General features: G+C 38.5%; 3 protein-coding genes, 2 non-coding genes and 1 pseudogene across 11 annotated transcripts; 5 read left to right on the top strand and 1 right to left on the bottom strand.

Moving 5' to 3' along the window:
- The first annotated feature begins 200 nt into the window (after positions 1–200).
- Positions 201–4485, top strand: LOC141820437 (very-long-chain aldehyde decarbonylase GL1-9-like). Its single transcript, XM_074707749.1, has 3 exons — positions 201–318; positions 389–1025; positions 3640–4485. Exons 2-3 carry the CDS (start codon positions 795–797, stop codon positions 4180–4182), a joined length of 774 nt encoding a protein of 257 aa, XP_074563850.1. The 5' UTR covers positions 201–318; positions 389–794; the 3' UTR covers positions 4183–4485.
- A 3534-nt stretch (positions 4486–8019) lies between these two features.
- LOC141820312 (pre-mRNA-splicing factor clf1-like) lies at positions 8020–10762 on the top strand (annotated as a pseudogene).
- A 54-nt stretch (positions 10763–10816) lies between these two features.
- Positions 10817–12993, bottom strand: LOC141820447 (ABC transporter G family member 23-like). The gene is made up of 2 exons (XM_074707764.1): positions 12141–12993; positions 10817–12005 (listed from the first exon to the last, which is right to left on the bottom strand). Exons 1-2 carry the CDS (start codon positions 12990–12992, stop codon positions 10938–10940), a joined length of 1920 nt encoding a protein of 639 aa, XP_074563865.1. The 5' UTR covers position 12993; the 3' UTR covers positions 10817–10937.
- Positions 12994–15671: 2678 nt separating this feature from the next.
- On the top strand, positions 15672–18876 carry LOC141820331 (uncharacterized). Of its 7 annotated transcripts, none has more exons than XM_074707615.1 (4): positions 15672–15897; positions 16156–16795; positions 18012–18156; positions 18257–18533. In XM_074707615.1, exons 2-4 carry the CDS (start codon positions 16231–16233, stop codon positions 18282–18284), a joined length of 738 nt encoding a protein of 245 aa, XP_074563716.1. In that variant the 5' UTR covers positions 15672–15897; positions 16156–16230; the 3' UTR covers positions 18285–18533. The 7 variants fall into 7 exon arrangements, with proteins under 7 accessions (XP_074563716.1, XP_074563718.1, XP_074563715.1 ...); XM_074707617.1 differs by having other exon boundaries at positions 15672–15888; XM_074707614.1 differs by lacking the exon at positions 18257–18533 and adding an exon at positions 18790–18876 and having other exon boundaries at positions 15673–15893.
- A 627-nt stretch (positions 18877–19503) lies between these two features.
- TRNAL-CAA (transfer RNA leucine (anticodon CAA)) lies at positions 19504–19587 on the top strand. The gene has a single exon. It is a non-coding gene; the product is annotated as a tRNA-Leu (tRNA).
- A 183-nt stretch (positions 19588–19770) lies between these two features.
- Positions 19771–19854, top strand: TRNAL-CAA (transfer RNA leucine (anticodon CAA)). The gene has a single exon. It is a non-coding gene; the product is annotated as a tRNA-Leu (tRNA).
- The last annotated feature ends 6 nt before the right edge of the window (positions 19855–19860 follow it).

Genomic DNA, 19860 nt, shown 5'->3' on the forward strand with positions numbered 1-19860 from the left:
TACAATTGAAAGCCTTCCTTATTTTGAGTAAGCGTCCTTAAGTACCCCTAAAAGCTACCCCATCCAGGTGGCGATGTTCTAATTGCCAGATACGTGGGCCAGGTATGGAGACACGGTGGGTATGTAAAATCAGAAGAATAACGCCTCCGAATTCTTCAAGACAGTTTTGGTTTTTACCCTGACGAGCAGGTGCGCGGCCGCACTCGGATCAACAGGTACGAAGGGGGAACGGCCTCCTTCCTTACGTTTCCCGTTCGTCGCGCCTTCGACGACGACGGCGGCGGCGGAGACGGCGACGACGGATCCCTAACTAGAAAGGTTTCCCATGAATCTCCCAAAATCGAAATCACTATCGTTATTTGACCTGAACTGGTTGTTTTGCATGTAGGAACCCTAACTAGGTTTCACCTTTTGGGAATTCAACCCTTCATATCGCCATCCTGATTCATTCTGTCCTCAAATTTCTGAGAAGAGCAAGGCCTGAGATTTATTGCCTTTACGGTTTTTTTTTGTCACCAGCGTAAGCCTAAAAGGTTGTAGTTCATCCGATTCTTTGTCTCGGATCATTGGCTATTTGATTTGGAACGCATCCCGTGTTCCTCATCCGGATCAATTTCACCACCGAACTCCTGAACCAAAGATCTAAAATTCACCAGATTTCCTGCCTTGTATTCTCTTCTGATTATTTTTGGTTGCCCGACTTGAAATATAATCGTTTTCGTTCCGATTCCTCTGATTGGATCTTCGAAGCAGAACCCTAATTTTTTGTTGCGGTCTTTTGAACCCTTGATAAGATGGTGTTTTGGGAAGGGTACGTTAGTGATGAGTTCATGGGCACATTCGCGCCTATCATCATTTACTGGCTTTATGCTGGTTTGTACCAGCTGTTGCCACGGTTGGACGAGTATCGTTTGCACACCAGAAATGAAGAGGAACAGAAAAATCTGGTGGCGTTGCCGACAGTGGTCAAGGGTGTACTCCTGCAACAACTCGTTCAAGCGGCCGTTGCACAAGTACTCTTTTTGGTGAGAATTTTTCCTTTTCTTCTCCAAGGATTTATGTTTAAAAAAGCATGCTAATGCTTTGTGGTTTTAGGTTTGATAATTTTTCAACGCTGTCTCTTTTCTTGCTTAATGAGATGTACTAAATGTCCTTCTGATTTCGTGTTTGATGTAGAAGGATCTATAGCCTTAAGCCTAACATGTGCTTTCTATCTTGTGATTGAGATCCTTTTTTTTCAAAATAATTACTCACTTGTGTATCATTACTCATCTTTTCTTCTTAATGATGTTAGCAAAAGAACCAGCAAATTCTTGAATTGTTTGCGGGTTATAGCTGTTTTGGTAGAAATATGGCAGCTCATAGTCCTAACAATAAAATGTATGGAACAATAGACAGTTTTAGGATGGATGTGCTGCAAAACTTTTTATTAGCATTCCTTGCCATGTTATTTTGAATGGTAATGCATTATGAGTAATTGATTCATATAAATAGAATGAAACAGTTTGTTACTTGAGATCTAATAAGAAACAACCAAAAAAAAAGAATTATGTGTAGTGGAAGGATTAATAAGAAATAAAATAAAAAATTAATTATTCATTGGCAATTGCATATTTCCAAGTCTCCACCCAATAGAAAAAATAGGAAATTACAGGATAAAATAGGATCAATATCTCTGACAATACTTCTATTGTTTTTACATGGAAGGATGAAAACTTAGAAAATAAATGTGGAAGAATGAAATAATGAAAGGAAGAAAATTATATTTTTGTCGTCTTCTTGTTTTCTTGGTTAGGTTAAAAAAAACAGATGGAAGTGTTCCAATTTTACTTTCTACAGTTTATGATCCAGGAATAGAGAAGGCTCAGAAATTTGTTTGATACACTTGTTTTTGCTTTCCTTCAGATTTTTGTCGCAGTATGTTTTGTAAGAGGAGATTGTGAATCTTTCGCCTTTCTTTTTTCCTTCTTTTTTGTTTCAAGCAATGGAGAAAGTTTTTATCATGGTTTTACAGTCTTTATTTTCCTCCATCTTTTCATGTAAGAACATTCTTAAAAATCTCATGGTTAGACTGAATAGTATAAAGCAAGTAGGTCAAAGAGACCTACTTGACTCTATAAATGAGATAAAATCCTCTTGTTTTAATTATTAAGTTATTGTGAAATGCCCTAGGTATAAAAACATCTTGTCAAATCGAAGTGTCTTGATACCTAGGGTGCAAAATCTCATCTTGTTTCAGTTTTCCGTTTAAAAGAAATTGTATGAGTGGAGCTGCCTTTGTTGCAAAATTTTCTAGTTTATTCTATATATGTGTATATTTCTTTATCTACTAGTTGCAATATAGCCTATGTATATATATATGGTGGAACCTAAAATGTAGCTTGCTTATTCCAACCAAAGATAGCATCCTGAAGTAGGCTACTTCTATGTGGTAGCTAATGTATTTGATAAGTAGCCATTCATTACATTGACATAGTGTATCATGACATTGTTCTGAATGTGGTATATTTTGGAAATTCAATTCAAAGTTAAATGTAAGTTTAGTATGGTTTCATTAGTGAGATCTTGTTCCTGTGATTCAAATGTATGCACAATCAACAAGTTTTCAGAGGGCACATTGAAGTATCAAATATCTAATCTCATTACTCTCTGAAATGTGGCTGCTCTATTTAGAAATCACAAGCTTCTTTCCTACATATTGCTTAAAAACAATATAAACTTTTCTAGAATCAGACTTTGGTCTTTTGGATGTCATTGAGTTGAGCATTATATGCCTGTTCTTTATGTGCAGGCTAAGGCTATAAATTTTCTGTTAAAGGAGATTTAATGCAAGTTCTTTCAGGAAATATAGATGTACGCTTTAGGTAGATGGTATTGCTCGAATGATTTCTTGTGATCGAAGCATGATTGTTATAACAATTTTATTTTTACGACCCACAGGTGTAAGAATAATATTCTACTTATATATATATATATATATATTGTTATAACAATTTATTTATGATACCCTCCACCAAGATTGTGTTAACTTGGAGAAAAATCTGCTATATAAACTGAGTAGTCGGACTCTTATCTTTTAGGGAATCTTACGACTGAGTTGAGATGTTTGTGTCGCGGTTCATTCCTTACTTCTATGAGCTCTGAAAAACATTATAAGAGCATATGGATTTATTACATAATGATTTATACTAAAAAGGATTTATATGAAATTTTGATACAATCTCAAATATCGTTCAAGGTGTACTGGCATCATGTATATATATGTTAACAAGGATGTAATCGTTTTCACCTCTAGCTTGAAGTCTTCATAACATATTCCCAAACCTACAGAATATGTACTTGAAGGTGATTATAAATTGGGTGAAGTAATGTTTGGCATTATGTTATATAGTTGATTCTTGTTGGGTCATAATAAGAGAAAATGAAGCCAAGTTTGGCACATTGCCACATGGCCTTGTTGTCTCTCCCCTTAAATCTGGATACAGGACTGCAGGGTTTAGTTATCTAAAGAAACTTGCACTCACTTGATTTATGGGTTGCACAATAACTATCTTTGAAAAACATTGAAACTGAGGATGAAAATTAATTTGGTTGTATGTATTATATCATTCTCCTTTTTTTTTTTTTTTTGTATTTCAGGTGACTTCAGAGGCAAGCACATTGGGAGATCCTGTTCAACCATCCATTCCTTTTCAAATCTTTCAGATCTTTGTAGCAATGTTAATCATGGATGCATGGCAGTATTTTGTGCATCGGTACATGCATCAGAATAAGTTCTTGTACCGACATATTCACTCTCAGCACCATCGCCTGGTCATCCCTTACGCAATCGGAGCTCTCTATAACCATCCACTGGAAGGCCTCCTTCTTGACACCTTAGGGGGTGCCATCTCGTTCCTGGTTTCCGGGATGACACCACGGACTTCTGTGTTCTTTTTCTGCTTTGCTACCATCAAGACCATCGATGATCACTGTGGGCTTTGGTTGCCTGGTAACATCTTCCACATCTTCTTTCAGAATAACACAGCATACCATGACATCCACCACCAACTTCAAGGATCCAAGTATAATTACTCGCAGCCTTTCTTCTCGATTTGGGACAGAATGTTAGGGACCTACATGCCATACGACTTGGTTCCTCGCCCAGGTGGTGGTTTGGAAGCAAGGCCTTCGAGAGACTGAGTTCAAATAACACTTATGTTTCCACGTCAGTCGTTGCTGCTCCACTGCCTTGATACAGGAAAAAGGAAATAGAATCCTTGAAGCAAGCTTATTAGTTTGAATCTATTTGGACAGGAATAGCTTTTCTCACATTTTTTTACGGAGTAAATATGGCAGTCAAACGAGTGTCGGTCGTAAAAAAATTGTGCTGATTTTTTCATGCGGAATATATCTATGTATTGGTCTAACCAGCAACTGCCATGGCTGCTTATCTGACATTCTCTTGAAGTTGATGCTAAATTGCCAATTGCAATGACTTTTACATATTCCTGAGAGCTAGGAGCAGTATAATTTTGACTGTTAGCACAATTGTAATTATCAAATGCCTTTATGTTTCCTATGGATTAGTCGACTTAGTTAATTGATTACACGGATTTGGCAGTGACAGTTTCTTGGCTGGTTCAGAACATTGTCTCAAAGTCTTTCCATGAAAAATAGAGTAAACCATATTTTTGATATATTTTTGTTTATCTGTTTATTTTCCCATGATCTACTCCACATGGTCTTTTAATAAATTGCCGATCGAATGATAAAAGAGCATGATGGCGATTGCTGACTGCACACTCCACGTGGATCCCCCCTAGTCGAAATCATAAAAGAGAGACTAAAAGAGCTGCTGCTGCTCACTCCCAGTCCATTGAGCTTACTCATTAAGCTTCTGAAACAATTGCTTCATATTTGACAGCAGAACAGCCATATTAATTTTCTTCCAGCCAGCAATCTGTCCATGCATGTGTCGCAGACAGAGAATTCTGTCTTCTTCCTCTTTGTCTTGTCTGTCTCTCATGTGTCGCACAGGGTGATGGTACATGACTTGGCTTGGCCATGGCATGATGGCAAGGCAAAGCATGATGGGCCTGGCAAGCGACAATCTATGAAGGGTGATCGCAAGCTTTAAGCAGTGAATGATGATGATAGTTAGTTTAGCTACGAAGTTATAATTAACAACTTGAAGTCCAACACCATCCATTCCTTCAACAATTTTTGTTCCACCTTTTTGCATTACATTGTCAGTTGTAAGAAATCCATAGATCCCCTAAGACTATGTCCGAGCCCCTGAGGTTGTTCATCCCCTACACCCCCTCTAGCATCTGCCAAGTATGGAAGGGCTGGGGCCTCAGAAGTATCAGTTGGACCTATGTTGCTCCTTTAACCAGGACTATGGCCATTCCACTTGGGAATGCCAGAAGTTTGACATGGAACGCGAGGGAGTCATCAGTCATCAATGTTGATACACCTTCAGATAAGGCCTCTCTTGATAATGGAGAGGAATGCGCACAAGGCGAGGAGGCCAACTCCTAGTCACCCAAAGCCTTAGTTGTGGGACCTTCAATGGCACAGAGCCCAACGTTAGGACACGTAGAAGGAGGGGCTCGGTGATGATCGGACAACAACTACCCCACCTGGAGCATCACTGATATGATCTCTAGGGAAGTGACCGATGGAGACTACAACTAGGCTATTTACTCTTAGTGTTATGTCTACTCTAATATGCAACCAGTGATTTGCATCCCCTCAACAAAATGAACGTCCAAACGCATGCCATGTAATATGTTGGTAACACTAGCTAGCTAGATTGCCTATTGTTATTCTCATATATGTTTGAAATGAACGCGTTGGCCCTTAGAAATATATATTTATATATTTATTTATTACCAAGTAATTACTGATAATATATAAGATAAGAGGCGTAGCTAGCTTAATTCCAAAGCATAATTATTCTAGTTGGCTGCTTGCTGCATTATCGCCGTTGTTATTGTACTTGGAGACGGGAAAGGCTTTGAGATCAGGCGGCGCGAGGTGTTTAGCGTTGGGTTTTGCCAACTTCTGCCTGAGCTGAGACAGAAGCAGCTGGTTCTCTTGGTTCAGTCGCTGTGCCTTGTTCCTCAGCCTCTCGTTCTCTTTCATTATGCAGCAGTTCTGCCAGAACAGCTTCCTGTTCAGCCTCTCCATCGCGCGCCGCCTCTAGCTAGCTAGATGACCTAAGTAACTGCAGGCATGCATGCACAAAGCCTGACACAGTTAGAGAGATCAAGCAAATTAAATAAAACTATATATACTTGAATATATACTTGATGATGAACAACCGATATGATCGATGCAGGAGCCAGGAGGGGATTGGGCATGCCTCGATCGATCTATCAGTTTGAGTGGATTGCGATGCATGACTATAGCTAGCTATTTATATTGTGGAGACGGTGTGATAGATCTGCTCCCATCGGCCTCTCAAGCAATCATGCATGTGTACGTGAAGGAGAGAAAGATAACATAAGGTAATTAATGCGGCGAGATTGAAGGAAGTGTAATGATGGGGGAAGAGAAGAGTGACCGATCGAGCCCTACATCATACGGTGCCATAGATCAGTTACAGTGATTAAAAAAAATACTTTGATCAATTTCAATCTAAATGATTAATTAATATAAGTTATATTCTAAATTTATCGATATGTAAACTCAAAAATATATTTATTTATTTTCAAAATTAATCGAATCCGGTACTTGTATAGCAGCCAATGACTAATGGTTCCTATAATAATATTGTTAATTTAAAATTTTTTAAATAATTTGATAGTTTTTTAATTTAAAAATACTATTTTATATATTATAGCAATTATAATATAACTATTTATTTCTAATAGTAGGCAGTGAAATAATTAATGATATTTTTATATAAAATATATATTTAATAATATTTTTTTTAACGGTTTTATTAATTTGAGATGTCATTTTAATTTGATTATTATCTAAAAATAAATAAATAAATAAAATTTAAATAAGAAATAGTGATGTTGATGGTGGAGGGATGAACGGATGGAGGAGTTCCAGCTGATGATCGATCTTTTTCACACAATCAAAATGTGCAATGATGGCTCATTCGAAATGATGGACCATCGATCCTCGCCATCGAGTCTCTTTTGTTTTGTTCCCTTTGCTAATTCCTTCATGTCATAATTGTATAGTAATTATTTTCACCATTGAATTCAGTTTTTGCCTGTCCTCTCACAATTTTTACCATTTCCTCAGTTATTATTATTATTATTAATCAAGAGTACATCCGAAAATATAATAGTAATACGTCCACGATCAATCTCTGCAGTCGTGTCATCCTTATAAAATCGTCTAATATGATAAACGAGTGCTCTACTTGTGAAGGTAAACTCTTAATCTTTTTCGCATATAGGTACTTCAATCGAGACTCTCGAGTATAAATTTTCTATCAAATTCAATACCAACGCGTGCTCCAGTAAAGGATCGCACTATGACTTTTTTTGGTTGATATCGAATATCTTTACTGTTGTGTTGTGCCCGTGAGGTCCATATCCTACGTTTTAACTTGAGACGCCATTGTCTATGTAAATATTAAATTAAAAATAACCACATTTTAGTTAATTCATCATGGAAGTTTTTTTAAAAAATGATATATTTTCCAAAGAATTTTATAATGTATTTAATGGACGTTCAAATTAAATATTGTTAGTTGTGAGACACAAATGTAATTTAATCCTATTGATATTTTTATTGTGCTCGCCACGCCACGTCTTAAAATCTTATCTTTATCTTCACCTCATAAAGGAAATTGAACTTAATTATTTAATTCTTGAATCATGTCTAGAATCTGAGGATCTATAATTCCTTAATTCTTTATCTTCCTCTCCTCCGATGATATATGTAGACAGACCTCAGTAAATTAATGCACATCAGATGACAAAGATGCCCAGCTTTTTTGATATATGCTTAAGTTAGTCCCGCGAGAGACTAAAGAACTGTGTCCGAGAACATGATCGTGTTTTGTTCACCATGGAATTCCAGCATGAAGCACGGCCTCTCGCCGCGGGCCGTGTCATGGTGTTTGTTGGGCGTGTCCTATTTGCTCTAGAATGGAGCACGGTTGGTCGTGCTCCTCACCACGATCCTATTCGATATGAGCCACATATACTTCAACAATTTTCACTTTGACGAATATCCACCCCTAAGAGAAAAATGTAGATTTGGAAACTTCACCTGAGACACCGAGTTGAGATGCATCCCCTATTAGAGAAATTGATTAAGTTCAAGCAATAATTGAACTTTTCTATATTAATGGACTTTGTCAACATGCCTATAATATTTTAAAAATGTGGACCTTTTTAAATAGATGACACCTCCCTGATCTTATGAAATTATATTGATATGCTTGGTTCTCATATGATACACTTGATTTTTCACCAAATAGATGACACTCTGATTATCACAACACAATTTGATTTCATCTTGAACACTCAATTTTTTGACCAGTTCTGTAAACAACAACATTTCTTTGGTGGATTTTTCTATTGTCCTATACTCCGACTTACGCTTTGTTTGGGAGGAGGTGAGGGAAGGGGAGAGGTAGGTAGATAAGGAGAAGGAAAAATATCCATGCTATGGTGTTCGTTGTAATATTTTAAAAAATGTGGATCTTTTCAAATAGTATTTAACTAGAAGAAATCACCTTCCTGGTATTATGAAATCTTATATTGATATATGCTCGATATGTTTGATTCTCATATAATACATTTGATTTTCATCAAATAGATGATATTCTAATTATCATAATATAACTTGATTTCATCTCATGAACACTCAGTTTTTTTTATCAGTCCTGTAAACTACAATATTTCCTTGGCAGATTCTGCTATTGTCCTGCACTCCTATTCCGATTTAGTAGTGGATAATGCAATTATAAATTCTGCTATTATATGGCTCCCCCCAATTCTGCTATTAATGCATTAAGTTTGAACTTCGCTACAGTGAGGTCGACCGTGCACGTGCTATCTACGAACTGTTTGTTGTTTGCCACGCTCGCCCTTCTTCTTTCATCAAGTATGCTAAGTTCGAGGTCAAACGCTGTGAAGTTGCTCGCGCCCATGCGGTGTATGAGCGCGCCATCGATCTTCTTTCTGAAGATGAGGAAGCAGAGCAGCTCTTCGTTGCCTTTGCAGGCTTCGAGACAAAGGGGAGGGCCGAGGATGTATACAAAGAATACGTTGCTTTTGAGAAGCAACATGGAGACACGCATGGCATTGAAGATGCTATTGTCAGAGAAATGAGATTGAAGTATGATGACGAGGTGCGGAAGAACCCTTTCAATTATGACTCCTGGTTTGATTACATAAGGCTGGAGGAGAATGGTGGAAACAAGGATATGGTGAGGGAGGTGTATGAAAGAGCAATAGCCAATGTGCCTCCAGCAGAGGAGAAGCGATATTGGCAAAGATATATCTACTTGTGGTAAGCCATTTTAGCTTATTAGTGGGCACAATGTGATTCCTCAATACTAATAAATATCTACAACTTCTGTTTTTGTTTGCAATTGTTTGGTTGTTTGATCCATAACTTTTATTGTATCATAGAATAAATTATGCATTATGAAGAACTGGATGCGCAAGACATGGATAGAACGAGGGAGGTTTACAGGTAAGCATCAACCTCTACAAAGAACGAACAACTTTTCCTTGTTTTAAATTATTACTTTTCATACAGTTTCTTACATGCACTCTGTCTTGGCTTAGGGAATGTTTGAAGTTGATACCTCACAAGAAGTTTTCTTTTGCAAAGATATGGCTCATGGCTGCCCAATTTGAGATAAGACAAAGGAACTTAAAGGCTGCACGACAAATCTTGGGAAATGCCATTGGAATGGCACCAAAGGATAAGGTATGATGTTACTTGGAAATGTATAGTAGATTTAGAAATGTTTGTGGTGGTCATTTATCTAAGTATTTTTATATATTTAACAGATATTTAAGAGGTACATCTAAATTGAACTCCAACTAGGCAATGTAAATCGCTGCAGAACCCTGTATGAGAAGTATCTGGAGTAGGCCCTTGCAAACTGCCACGCATGGTGTAAATATGCTGAGTTTGAGAGGACATTGAATGAAACAGAGCGTGCTCGAGCATTGCTTGAGCTTGCAATTGCTCAACCTGCATTGGACATACCAGAGTTGCTCTGGAAGGTATGCAATGTGAAAATTTTCTTGTTTAATGAGTGATTATCACTTGCTTGAGTCGATTGTTTTGCGTAGTTGTATCTACTAAAACACATTATGAATATTGAAAGTGAAGGTTCCATCAGATATAGGAAGGGTATTTTTGTTTACTTGATTGTTATAGTAGCAGATGGCCATGTTCATAGGACTAAACAACAAGTGCACTGTTCTTCTACTTAAAAGAGCCCTATTCTGCACTGGAAAACCATAATATCCAGATTGGTAGTTCTTTGTTAAGCTAATAGGACTGATATGTTGACCTATGACTTCTAAAATCAATGAGAAAAATTTTCATGGATCATACACAAACTATACACCTTTTGTATCCTTTAAACGCGTTGACACTTGTATCTATGTATAACTTCCTTTTCCCTTGTTCTCAGGCATATATTGACTTTGAGATAGTAGGAGAATCTGATAGAACAAGACAGCTCTGTAGTATCAGTTATGCCAAGTTTGAGGTTTCTGCTGGAATAGAAGACGAAGCTATGGACAATGAGGTTCATATATTGTGTTTTGGCACGTTTTAAATCAATATAGCACGCCACAAAAATATAATGGAAGTATTTTAATGAATTCAAGTATTTAAATAATGGAATCCATTAGAATTAGTTGAAATTGTTTGAATAAAGAACTCGACGAATATATAACAGATCAATTCTTGAAGATTTTAATTCACACAGGCCGGCATGCATGATCGATGAGTTAGAGCAGAGTCTTGGAAGCCTTCCTGACCAGCAAAATCCAGCACATGAATCGGTAGATCAAGAAGAAGAAGCACATGACCCGAACGTCCGTCCATCTGGAGTCCTCGACCAGCCCTCTCGCCCTCAGCACATCCCCGCCGGTAAGCAAGCAGACGCCTCCATGGCCACTGGAGAAGCATTTGTCCCTCGCGCTCCAGTACTCGTTGATGAGCAGGGAGTCCAATGGATACCTGTAGAGGGAGATGTAGTACATGAAGATCCAGTACTTGGGGATGCTGTCCTTGGGGATGAAGTAGCCGGAGAAGAGAAAGAAGGCCCCCAGGAAAACGCAGATGAGGGAGTTTCCCAGTATGAAATCAGGCGAGATGGCGCTGAGGAAGAGCACCAGGGAGCTCGCCATTAAAACGATCAGCCACACCACCAAAACGAAGAAGGCGAATGCGGCGAGGGAAGGATTGAGCCCGACGAGCCAGTAGACAGGGATGGCGAAGAGCAGGGCCACCACGAGCAGGAAGGGGAGGAAGACGAGGGTGTTGGCCACGACGTACGAGGAGAGCCGGTACGTGCTCCGCGTGACCTCGCGCATCAGCACGCGCCGCTCCTGGAGGAAGATGGGCAGCGCCTCGACCGTGGAGGAGAGGAGGAAGCTGAGGCTGAAGGCGAAGAGGCCCAGCCGCTCGGCGACGCCGGCGGCGTCCGGCTTCACGTGCAGGTACACGCTGCCGAGCCCCACGCCGCCGACCACGGCTTGCATGGTGCGCGCCAGGAACAGCTGCTTCGTTCTGTAGATGATCTTCCAGAATCGCCAGCTCAGCGTCTTGATCTCCTCCAGGCGGCTGCAGTAGTTGCTGTGAAATAGTGTCTCTGCTTCTAACGTTGAATCTTGGCTCAGCTTGCTGTTGTAGTATACCTCTGCTTCGGGAGGGAACGCAGAAGAGACGCGGTAGTCCTGTAGCTGCTGAGTGATCTCCATGGCGAACTCCAGAGGATTAAGTTGAGTTGGTATTGTGAACCCTAACCTTGCGATCGTCTGAGTGAGAGATTCCAGGCTGCCATAGTGAGCCACCTACTAAAGAGCAACTTTCATTGGATTAGTTATGCAGAGATATTTAATTATACCAGTGACATTAAGATTTTTCGATCAAAGTAGAGAATTTTTGACACTGGAGAATCGAGCAAAACCAGTTGTATATATATATACCTTTCCGTGGGAGAGGAGCAAGAAGGTGGAGACGTACTGAAGAATCCGATAGCCCGGCTGGTGGATGGTGAGGATGACGATCTGCCGCCTCGTCCGCGCCATCGCCGCCAGCAGCTGCACCACCTGCAGCGCCGACGCGCTGTCCAGCCCCGACGTCGGCTCGTCCAGCAGCAGTAACGGGGGGTCGTCTATCACATCCACCCCGATGGCCACGCGCTTCCGCTCTCCGCCCGACACACCCCGCCGCTCCTCGTCCCCGACGTAGCTGTCCGCCACCCGCTCCAGCCCCAGCTCCCTCACCAGCGCCTCCACCTTCTCCTCCCGCTCGCCCGCGCTCGCCCCCCGCAGCCGCAGACGCGCGCTAAACGCCAGCGTCTCCCTCACAGTCAGAAGCGGCAGCAGGTTGTCCTCCTGGGTAACGAACCCGCACAGCTTCCGCAGGTGGGCCGGTCTGGAAACCTGCCGGCCTCCGAGGGAGATGGAGGCGGCAGTGGAACTGGAGGCCCCAGCGCGGCCTGAGATGACACGGAGGAGAGTGGATTTGCCGGCACCGCTTGGACCGACGACGGCGAGGATCTCGGATGAGGCGGCAGCAAAGGAGACAGACTCTAGAAGCGAGTGGCCGCCGCCGCCGCCGCTGCTGCTGCGGCGGCGGCGGATGAAGGCGGAGGTGGCAGAGGGGAGGACAGTGTAGGATAAATCGGAGACGAGGAGGGTGGTGGTGGTGGTGGAGGAGGAAAGGGGAGTGGAGGAGGAGTGGAATGAGGAGGAGGACGGGGAGGCGGAGTTGTAGGAGGATGAACTGGAGTCGAGCTGGTCGAGGCCTGCCACTGCTTCTGTTTGATCTCCCATATTAAACTCACTGCAATCCTTTCCCAAAAGGAAACGCAGATAGAGCGATTATTAAGTAGGAAATGAGAAGCTAGCGTAGATTTTATTAAATGGTGATCGATCAGTTTGATGAAGTAGAGGAGACATGCGTAATGGGAAGGAGGAGATCTGTTGGAACTAACATGGAATATCAAAGTACACACTGTTTGCGTGTTGCTGCAGGGGAAGGTTTGGTAGCGTTAGGTCAGCTGAATGCAGAATGGAGAATGGGATCAATCAAGTGGATAGACAGACGATCGATCATGCATGTCTAAGTAGATAGATTGATAGATTGATATATCGATGTCAAAGTATAGAATGCAGAATGAAGAATAGAAATTGTTCGAGTTTAATTCCCACATATTTAGTCAGTGGATGGATAGATGTCTAAGTAGGTCAGAAAAAGTAGTGGAGGGAAAAATATGCTAAGAAAGAAATGTTCTTGGTTTTCAGGTCGCACTCCATATATAGATATATATGCTACAACCACTTCGAAGGTTAAGTCTTTGAGTAAGTCAAGTTCTATCTAAATCCCAAATTCACTCAATTACTCTTACAACTCGCCAAGAGTTACTTGCCAAGAGGTCTTGTGTCTCACTCTTCCTTGCTTGTTTGGAGTGATTAATATTAGGTGGAGTATCCTTTTCATTCTTAGGAAAAAAAATCCCTGTTTTAACATTCTAAAAAAATGATACTATTTGTTGGATCATGAAGTATGAGTGGCCAAAAGTTAAGGGGTGAATACCTTTTCTTCCTACAAGGTTAGCTTACTTCAACAAATATGCAGTGAAAACAAGGATTAAGTGAATTATTGAGATTTACATGGCTCGATAGTCTCCAAGACTTATATTCTGAGGCTTATGATCTATTGGTGGATCACTTCTAAACCCTCTTTATTTTCTCCTTTTTGATAAGTTTCAAAGGCGGAGAAATATTTTACAAGCTTTCAATGGCAATGACATCCACACCAAAATCGTTCTTCTTTGCTCGTTCAAATAAGCCTCTAATCTTCTCGACTAGTAGTGATCGTTCTACTGATTTGTCGATTGGATTCCACCACCAATTGACTAATGTGTTGTAGTTGTTAGTACTTCGACTATTATATCATAGTTTTATCATCAATGATTCTCTATAGCCTTTCTATTTTAGGATCAGTTGATTGGATCCTAGCACCAGTCAACTAATCTATCATTATTTGACTATTCAATTAACTGTTAGATCTCACAACAAAAATATTTTGTTACTTGAGTCGACTATCCAATCAACTCAGTCATTAATTGATTAGATTCCATTGATTCACTAATCCAAACCACAAATCCCAAATCCCAAATAAACTTTAAGGTTTTGAATTTCTCAATCAACTAAATGTTTCCATCAATCAACTCATCCACCAGTTGACAATCAACTCATCCACTAGTTGAATGGATTCTAATCCTTCAATTGAATTTTCGAGTGCAATCATCCTAATGATTAAATCTACCTAAATTTTGCTTACCCTTGCTCCTCTGTGTACAACTCACTCAATTCACATAACTCATCGTAAAAATTTACCATTAAAATTTGACTTTGCCCTAAGGTCTTCTCCCATTAATCTTCTTGTCTCTCAAATGCACCCAAGCCCTAGGCTCCTCCACACATCATCCTTCACATTTCACTTATATAGTTCACCTTCTCTAATTGTCGACCTCAATGCTCTTTATCATGTGATCCCTTAGTTGTTTCATACAACCTTCTTCGATTTCTTGGCACTTTAAGCCATAGAGCCTCCTCATGATCCAAAGTTGTTTTAATGTCATCTCAGTGTTTTGTATTTTGTGATTCCTTAATTGTCTCATATAGATCTCTAAGTCATTGAGTGTGTTATCTTTGTACTGATCTGAGTCATCATCCATACATCACTCGACTTCGTCAAACACAAGCTCTTTAAATTCTTTGTGTTTCTATGTATCCTTGTATACTCATGTCAAACATACATATCAAATCATAAAGTAATACCTAAACTAAATTGTTTAACTCTGATATCAAAACTCAAAGTTGCACTGGACTAGACCAATATTATTTTAATTTTTATCAATTTTTTAATACAATACATGAGAATTAATATTGCAAATATAAGATAATTAATTATTAAAAAAAATTTCTATCATTTAAATAAAAAAAAAATTAAATAAATATAAAATATATATATATTTATTTAACTCATTAATATTCATGAATAGTAATATTTATAAATAGAGATGATGTTTATCAATAAATATCATGATACATAAATAAACAAAATTAAAATGATCAAATAAATACTAAAATAAATTTTAAAATATAAAAATTTTAAATAATTAATAAAAATAAACTTAATCGATAATTTTAAAAAAGAAATTAATTTAAACTTAAATAATTATTTTAATAATTTAATTCATTTTAAATTTAATTCAATTCGATTTAACTTTTTATTTTATTAAAGAAACTTGAACATCCTAAAATTTAATTCAATTTGACTCATTAAAACCCTAGCAGAGATGGCGAAGCATAAATTGATGAGGAGAAGTTAAATTTTGACAAATTCTTGGAGGCAAACCGAAATTGTTTTAAGACAAGTAAGTAAATAAATAAATTGGTTTTTAAGGTTAAATCCGTATTGGATTTGACGATCACATCCCGTCGTCTTCTGTCGCCGTCCAATTCCCAGTTTCATTTCGGCCAAACTCTGGTTAGTTTTGATCATCTTCGATTCGCTAGCGTCACCAACACTGGAATTCTTCTCAGGCAACCTAACTCCTCATCCTTATCCGCACCCAGCCGCTCTCCCTTTTACAGCTCGTGGACCTTATGCCGGTGAAACGAGTGGGAAGTTGTTGCCCTAATTGCGATTCGATCTAGGGTATTGTGAGTATGGATGATCTTCTCCTTTTTCGTTTGTTTGTTATATTATGAATTATAAGTTGCATAGCGGATGTAGCTCGGCGTCCAAAGTTGCCCCTTTTGCTCTTTCCTTATGAAATACGCAGGAAATCAGTTTTTCGTTGTCACCCTTTTATGCTGAACATATGTGATCTCTTCTTGCATGCTTTGGATGATGTTTCTGTTTGGAAAAAGTTGGACTTTTTTCTGCATCGGGCTTTAGTATTCTCAATCTCTTGGAATGCAGGTGGATAAAATTGTTGAAGCATAGGTAGTTTCGGATTCTCACATTTGGTTGGTGTGCTTCGTGTATAGTCCCTTTATGACCGGTATAAAGCTTCTAATTTGTGATCAGAAGGCTGAATCCGACTTGGCCATGGATAGGAATAATTCAACAGAAGGAGACATTGCCTTAGATCTGGAAAGTTGCATGAATTCTGTGAAAAAAGAACAGGAAGGAGGAAAGGATATAGGAAATCTGAGTGGCTTTGACATGGATGCGTTTTTAAAACCGGACAGAGATGGACAATTGGAACATAGTCGATCTAGCTCTTCTGAACATTCTTACACAGACGAGGAGGCTTTGGTTGACAAGAGGGTTGAACCAGAGGAAAATTTAAGCCTTTTGGATAAGAAAATTGGACTTGACAAGCCAAAAAAGAAAGGGCGCAAGAAGCCACCTAAGCCACCTCGTCCTCCCAACTCTCCGCCTCTTGATGCTACTGACCAGAAGTTGATGAAGGAGATTGAGGAAATTGCAAGGTTGAAGAGAGAGAGGATTCAACGGATGAAAATCAAGATGAAGAATGCTAAATCAACACATTCTAATAGCAGCCTTTGGGCCTTGCTTGTCACCATTCTTTTCATCCTTGTTATAATCTGGAAAGGTTTGATTCATTTTTTATTACCACTAGATAATTTGTGGATTAAGTGCTGATATCTGTAATTTGCAATAACAAGGATATTGGAAACTGATAACCAATTTTTATGCTTCATGATAATGTGGATGCACTGCCATCGTTTTAAATTGTATTCTTATCTTTGATTTTATATGCCACTTATACAGAGCACAATTTAACTATATCCTATTGCTTGGCATTCTGTAGCTTAGCGACCAAGGCATGTCAGGCCCAACTATTTTTTGGGTCACTACAGTTAAGCCTTTTGTCTTCTAAGTCAATTCCGCTGCATTGCTGCTTGTATATGCATCTTTATTTTCCATCCTGGTGTTTATATGCAGCTGAAGTTGGATGATGCAATAAGGGAGATTACTTTTCTAAATATTAAAATTTTCCCACTTACAAAAATTCTACGCATTCTACATTCGATTGTATTTCAACACATACTTTTGTATCTTGACATTTAATATCTGTAATATTAGTCTTTCTTCTATCTCACCATATTTTATGGTTTATAATCTTTTTTAAGAAATTCTTGATGTTAAGTTTGATATACCTTCAAGTTGCATTATTTCAGTCTTTATTAATGTTAAGCTGATCATTGTCTCCTTAATGCTTATCAAGTTTCTTCTCTTTTGCACTCTCCCATGTTACGCTTGGTGAGCTTGATCTTTTATGTTTGTCTTAAAAATTATTGTCAACCCCATGTTTCTTCAGTTTCATGCAGAATCAAGTTTGACTAGATTGGACCCTACTTATTTGTGAAAGTTGGTGAATGTTAACTAGCTTAGTTTCATTTCAGAAGAATTTATGTTACTTTGTCCACTTCTTCAGAAGACAGTTATTGTGCATTAGCGACTTCACATTCAGGTTTTAGAATGTTTTACTTCAGATTCACACATAATCTTTATGGTTTCCTGTTGTGTATCATATTTCTTGCATATCTTCAATTTTTATCTTCATACCTGAAATGTCTTACAAATTCCTCCTTTCACATCTGCCATAAATCTGGTGAGTTTTCTGGCAAATAAGTTTCTGGACTAGCGTGCACATGATAGAGGAAAAGCATGACATTATGACAAAAGGCATCAATTATTTATGCTAATGTCATTTTGTGCTTGTTTGACTAAATGTTTCATAGCAATATTCTGGTTTTGAATTCATTTCCTACATTTTACTGTATAGTTCTGCTCTGAACTCACAGGAGTCTATTCTAGAGGAAGCTACAAACTCAGCTTCCACGGTATACCTGAATCATCAGTACAAAGTAGAGGTGGATTTGTTTCCATTCAGTTTTACAAGAACGTATCGACAAATCTTCATTCGCCGACCTCATCAGCTTCCCCCAAGTATGTTCCCTATCTCGTCTGTCAGTCAAACTACTCTGTTAAAATTTGAAATATGAGACAGCTTGCTAGTGCAATTTCTCTTTCTCTCTTGCAATATTAGCTCACTATTATCTTTTCGAAGTTGGTGATCTTCATGCTGTTTCTGGAGGCAGTAGCTTGGAACATTAGTCATGATGGGGTGCAGATGGAAAAGCTATCAGGGAAGCTTTGAATAACAAAGTCTCATAAATCATTAACATTCTTGGTGTTTTTTCTTAGATACAATAGGTCGACTATGTACAGAGATTGACATAAGTAGCCTCTCTCTTAATAAAACAGTTGTGTTTATGAAACAGATGCCTCAGAAATACTTCTGTGCATGACCACCCACACTTTTGTTAATGTGTCTCTTAACTCTTAAAATCAATTACTATATAGTTATATAGTAATTCATGTTGATATATATATTTTTTGGATAGACATGCTTTGCATATGGTGCAATACGACAAAAGTTATATAGCTATTTTTTTCGCAGTGCAACTCAAAGCAAAATTTAATCTTTTCGAGTATCCAAGATATTTAAAATAGGTTATTGTGCTTTAAATTTGGACATGAGCTATGAAAATAGTCTTAAGCAAGAACTTGGTTGGACAGGGGATTGCTGGCATGGTATTACCAATAGACACAACTTGATGCTAAATCATCATTATATAGAGAGATTTTGAAAAAGTTGATGTGGAGCAAGTTTAAAGCTATTTAAATTGAGGGCAAGAAGGCAAAGTCAACTATCTTTAAAAGCTATCTATGATTTCAAGAAACCTCCAAGAGTATCGAATAGTAACATTGATAGGGTCTTTCACAACTAAAGAAATTTATTCGTCTAACATGATGGGGGTACGAAGTCAACACAACACGACACAAGAACGAAAAAGATAAGAAATAAAATATTAAAGAAAAAGTCGATATTATTATGTCTGTTGAGTATGATCACGTATTTAGATATCAAATAAATATGTATATTAATAAAGAAAGAAAAATTAAAAAATTAATAATAAAATAAAATATAAATTATTTAAATATAAATTTGATTTCTTACACAGAAATAACTCTATTTAGAGACCGTGCCAACGAATATTTATTGTTAATTAAATTGATGTTCTCAAGAAATGTGTTGCTTTTGAGACATAACTAGACTTGACTATTCTTTTTACAAGGAAGATAATGAATGTGCCCTCCGGAGGAGCACGGTGAGATGGGCAGCGGATGGATAGAGTAAGTAATGTCGACGACTGAATCATCCTCGTAGGCTTGTCCTATGGCTTTTATAATTTCTTATAAAAATTTTATTTCGAAAAACAAAGAGAACAAGTCAGGATGGCCGAGTGGTCTAAGGCGCCAGACTCAAGTTCTGGTCCTCTAACGAGGGCGTGGGTTCAAATCCCACTTCTGACATCATTTTTATTTTTATTATTTATTAATTTTCTTTTTACGACCAGATCCAAAAGTGTTGGCTTTTTCCATTTATTTATATGTAAAATTTACATGTCTGTAATTTTAGGGAAGCTGTCAATTCCAGATCTACCCTTTCGCATAGAGCAGAGGATCAGTGGATTCACGAGTCGTGAAAAATAAACAGTCAGGATGGCCGAGTGGTCTAAGGCGCCAGACTCAAGTTCTGGTCCTCTAACGAGGGCGTGGGTTCAAATCCCACTTCTGACATCATCT

This window comes from Curcuma longa, unplaced genomic scaffold (genome assembly GCF_044706935.1).
Source record: "Curcuma longa cultivar G26 ecotype Majalengka, Jawa Barat unplaced genomic scaffold, ITB_CL_G26_1.1 utg3290_np1212_1714210_RagTag, whole genome shotgun sequence".
Taxonomy (NCBI): Eukaryota; Viridiplantae; Streptophyta; class Magnoliopsida; order Zingiberales; family Zingiberaceae; genus Curcuma; species Curcuma longa.

What these genes read in the sequence shown, in the direction of transcription:
- LOC141820437 (XM_074707749.1), top strand. Translation starts at nt 795, where the DNA reads ATGGTGTTTTGGGAAGGGTACGTTAGTGATGAGTTCATGGGCACATTC. An exon ending in TTGCACAAGTACTCTTTTTG is followed by an intron (nt 1,026 to 3,639) that starts GTGAGAATTTTT and finishes TTTGTATTTCAG; the next exon opens with GTGACTTCAGAGGCAAGCAC.
- LOC141820447 (XM_074707764.1), bottom strand. Translation starts at nt 12,992, where the DNA reads ATGGGAGATCAAACAGAAGCAGTGGCAGGCCTCGACCAGCTCGACTCC. An exon ending in TGCTCCTCTCCCACGGAAAG is followed by an intron (nt 12,006 to 12,140) that starts GTATATATATAT and finishes GCTCTTTAGTAG; the next exon opens with GTGGCTCACTATGGCAGCCT.
- LOC141820331 (XM_074707615.1), top strand. Translation starts at nt 16,231, where the DNA reads ATGACCGGTATAAAGCTTCTAATTTGTGATCAGAAGGCTGAATCCGAC. An exon ending in CCTTGTTATAATCTGGAAAG is followed by an intron (nt 16,796 to 18,011) that starts GTTTGATTCATT and finishes CTGAACTCACAG; the next exon opens with GAGTCTATTCTAGAGGAAGC. An exon ending in ACCTCATCAGCTTCCCCCAA is followed by an intron (nt 18,157 to 18,256) that starts GTATGTTCCCTA and finishes TTGCAATATTAG; the next exon opens with CTCACTATTATCTTTTCGAA.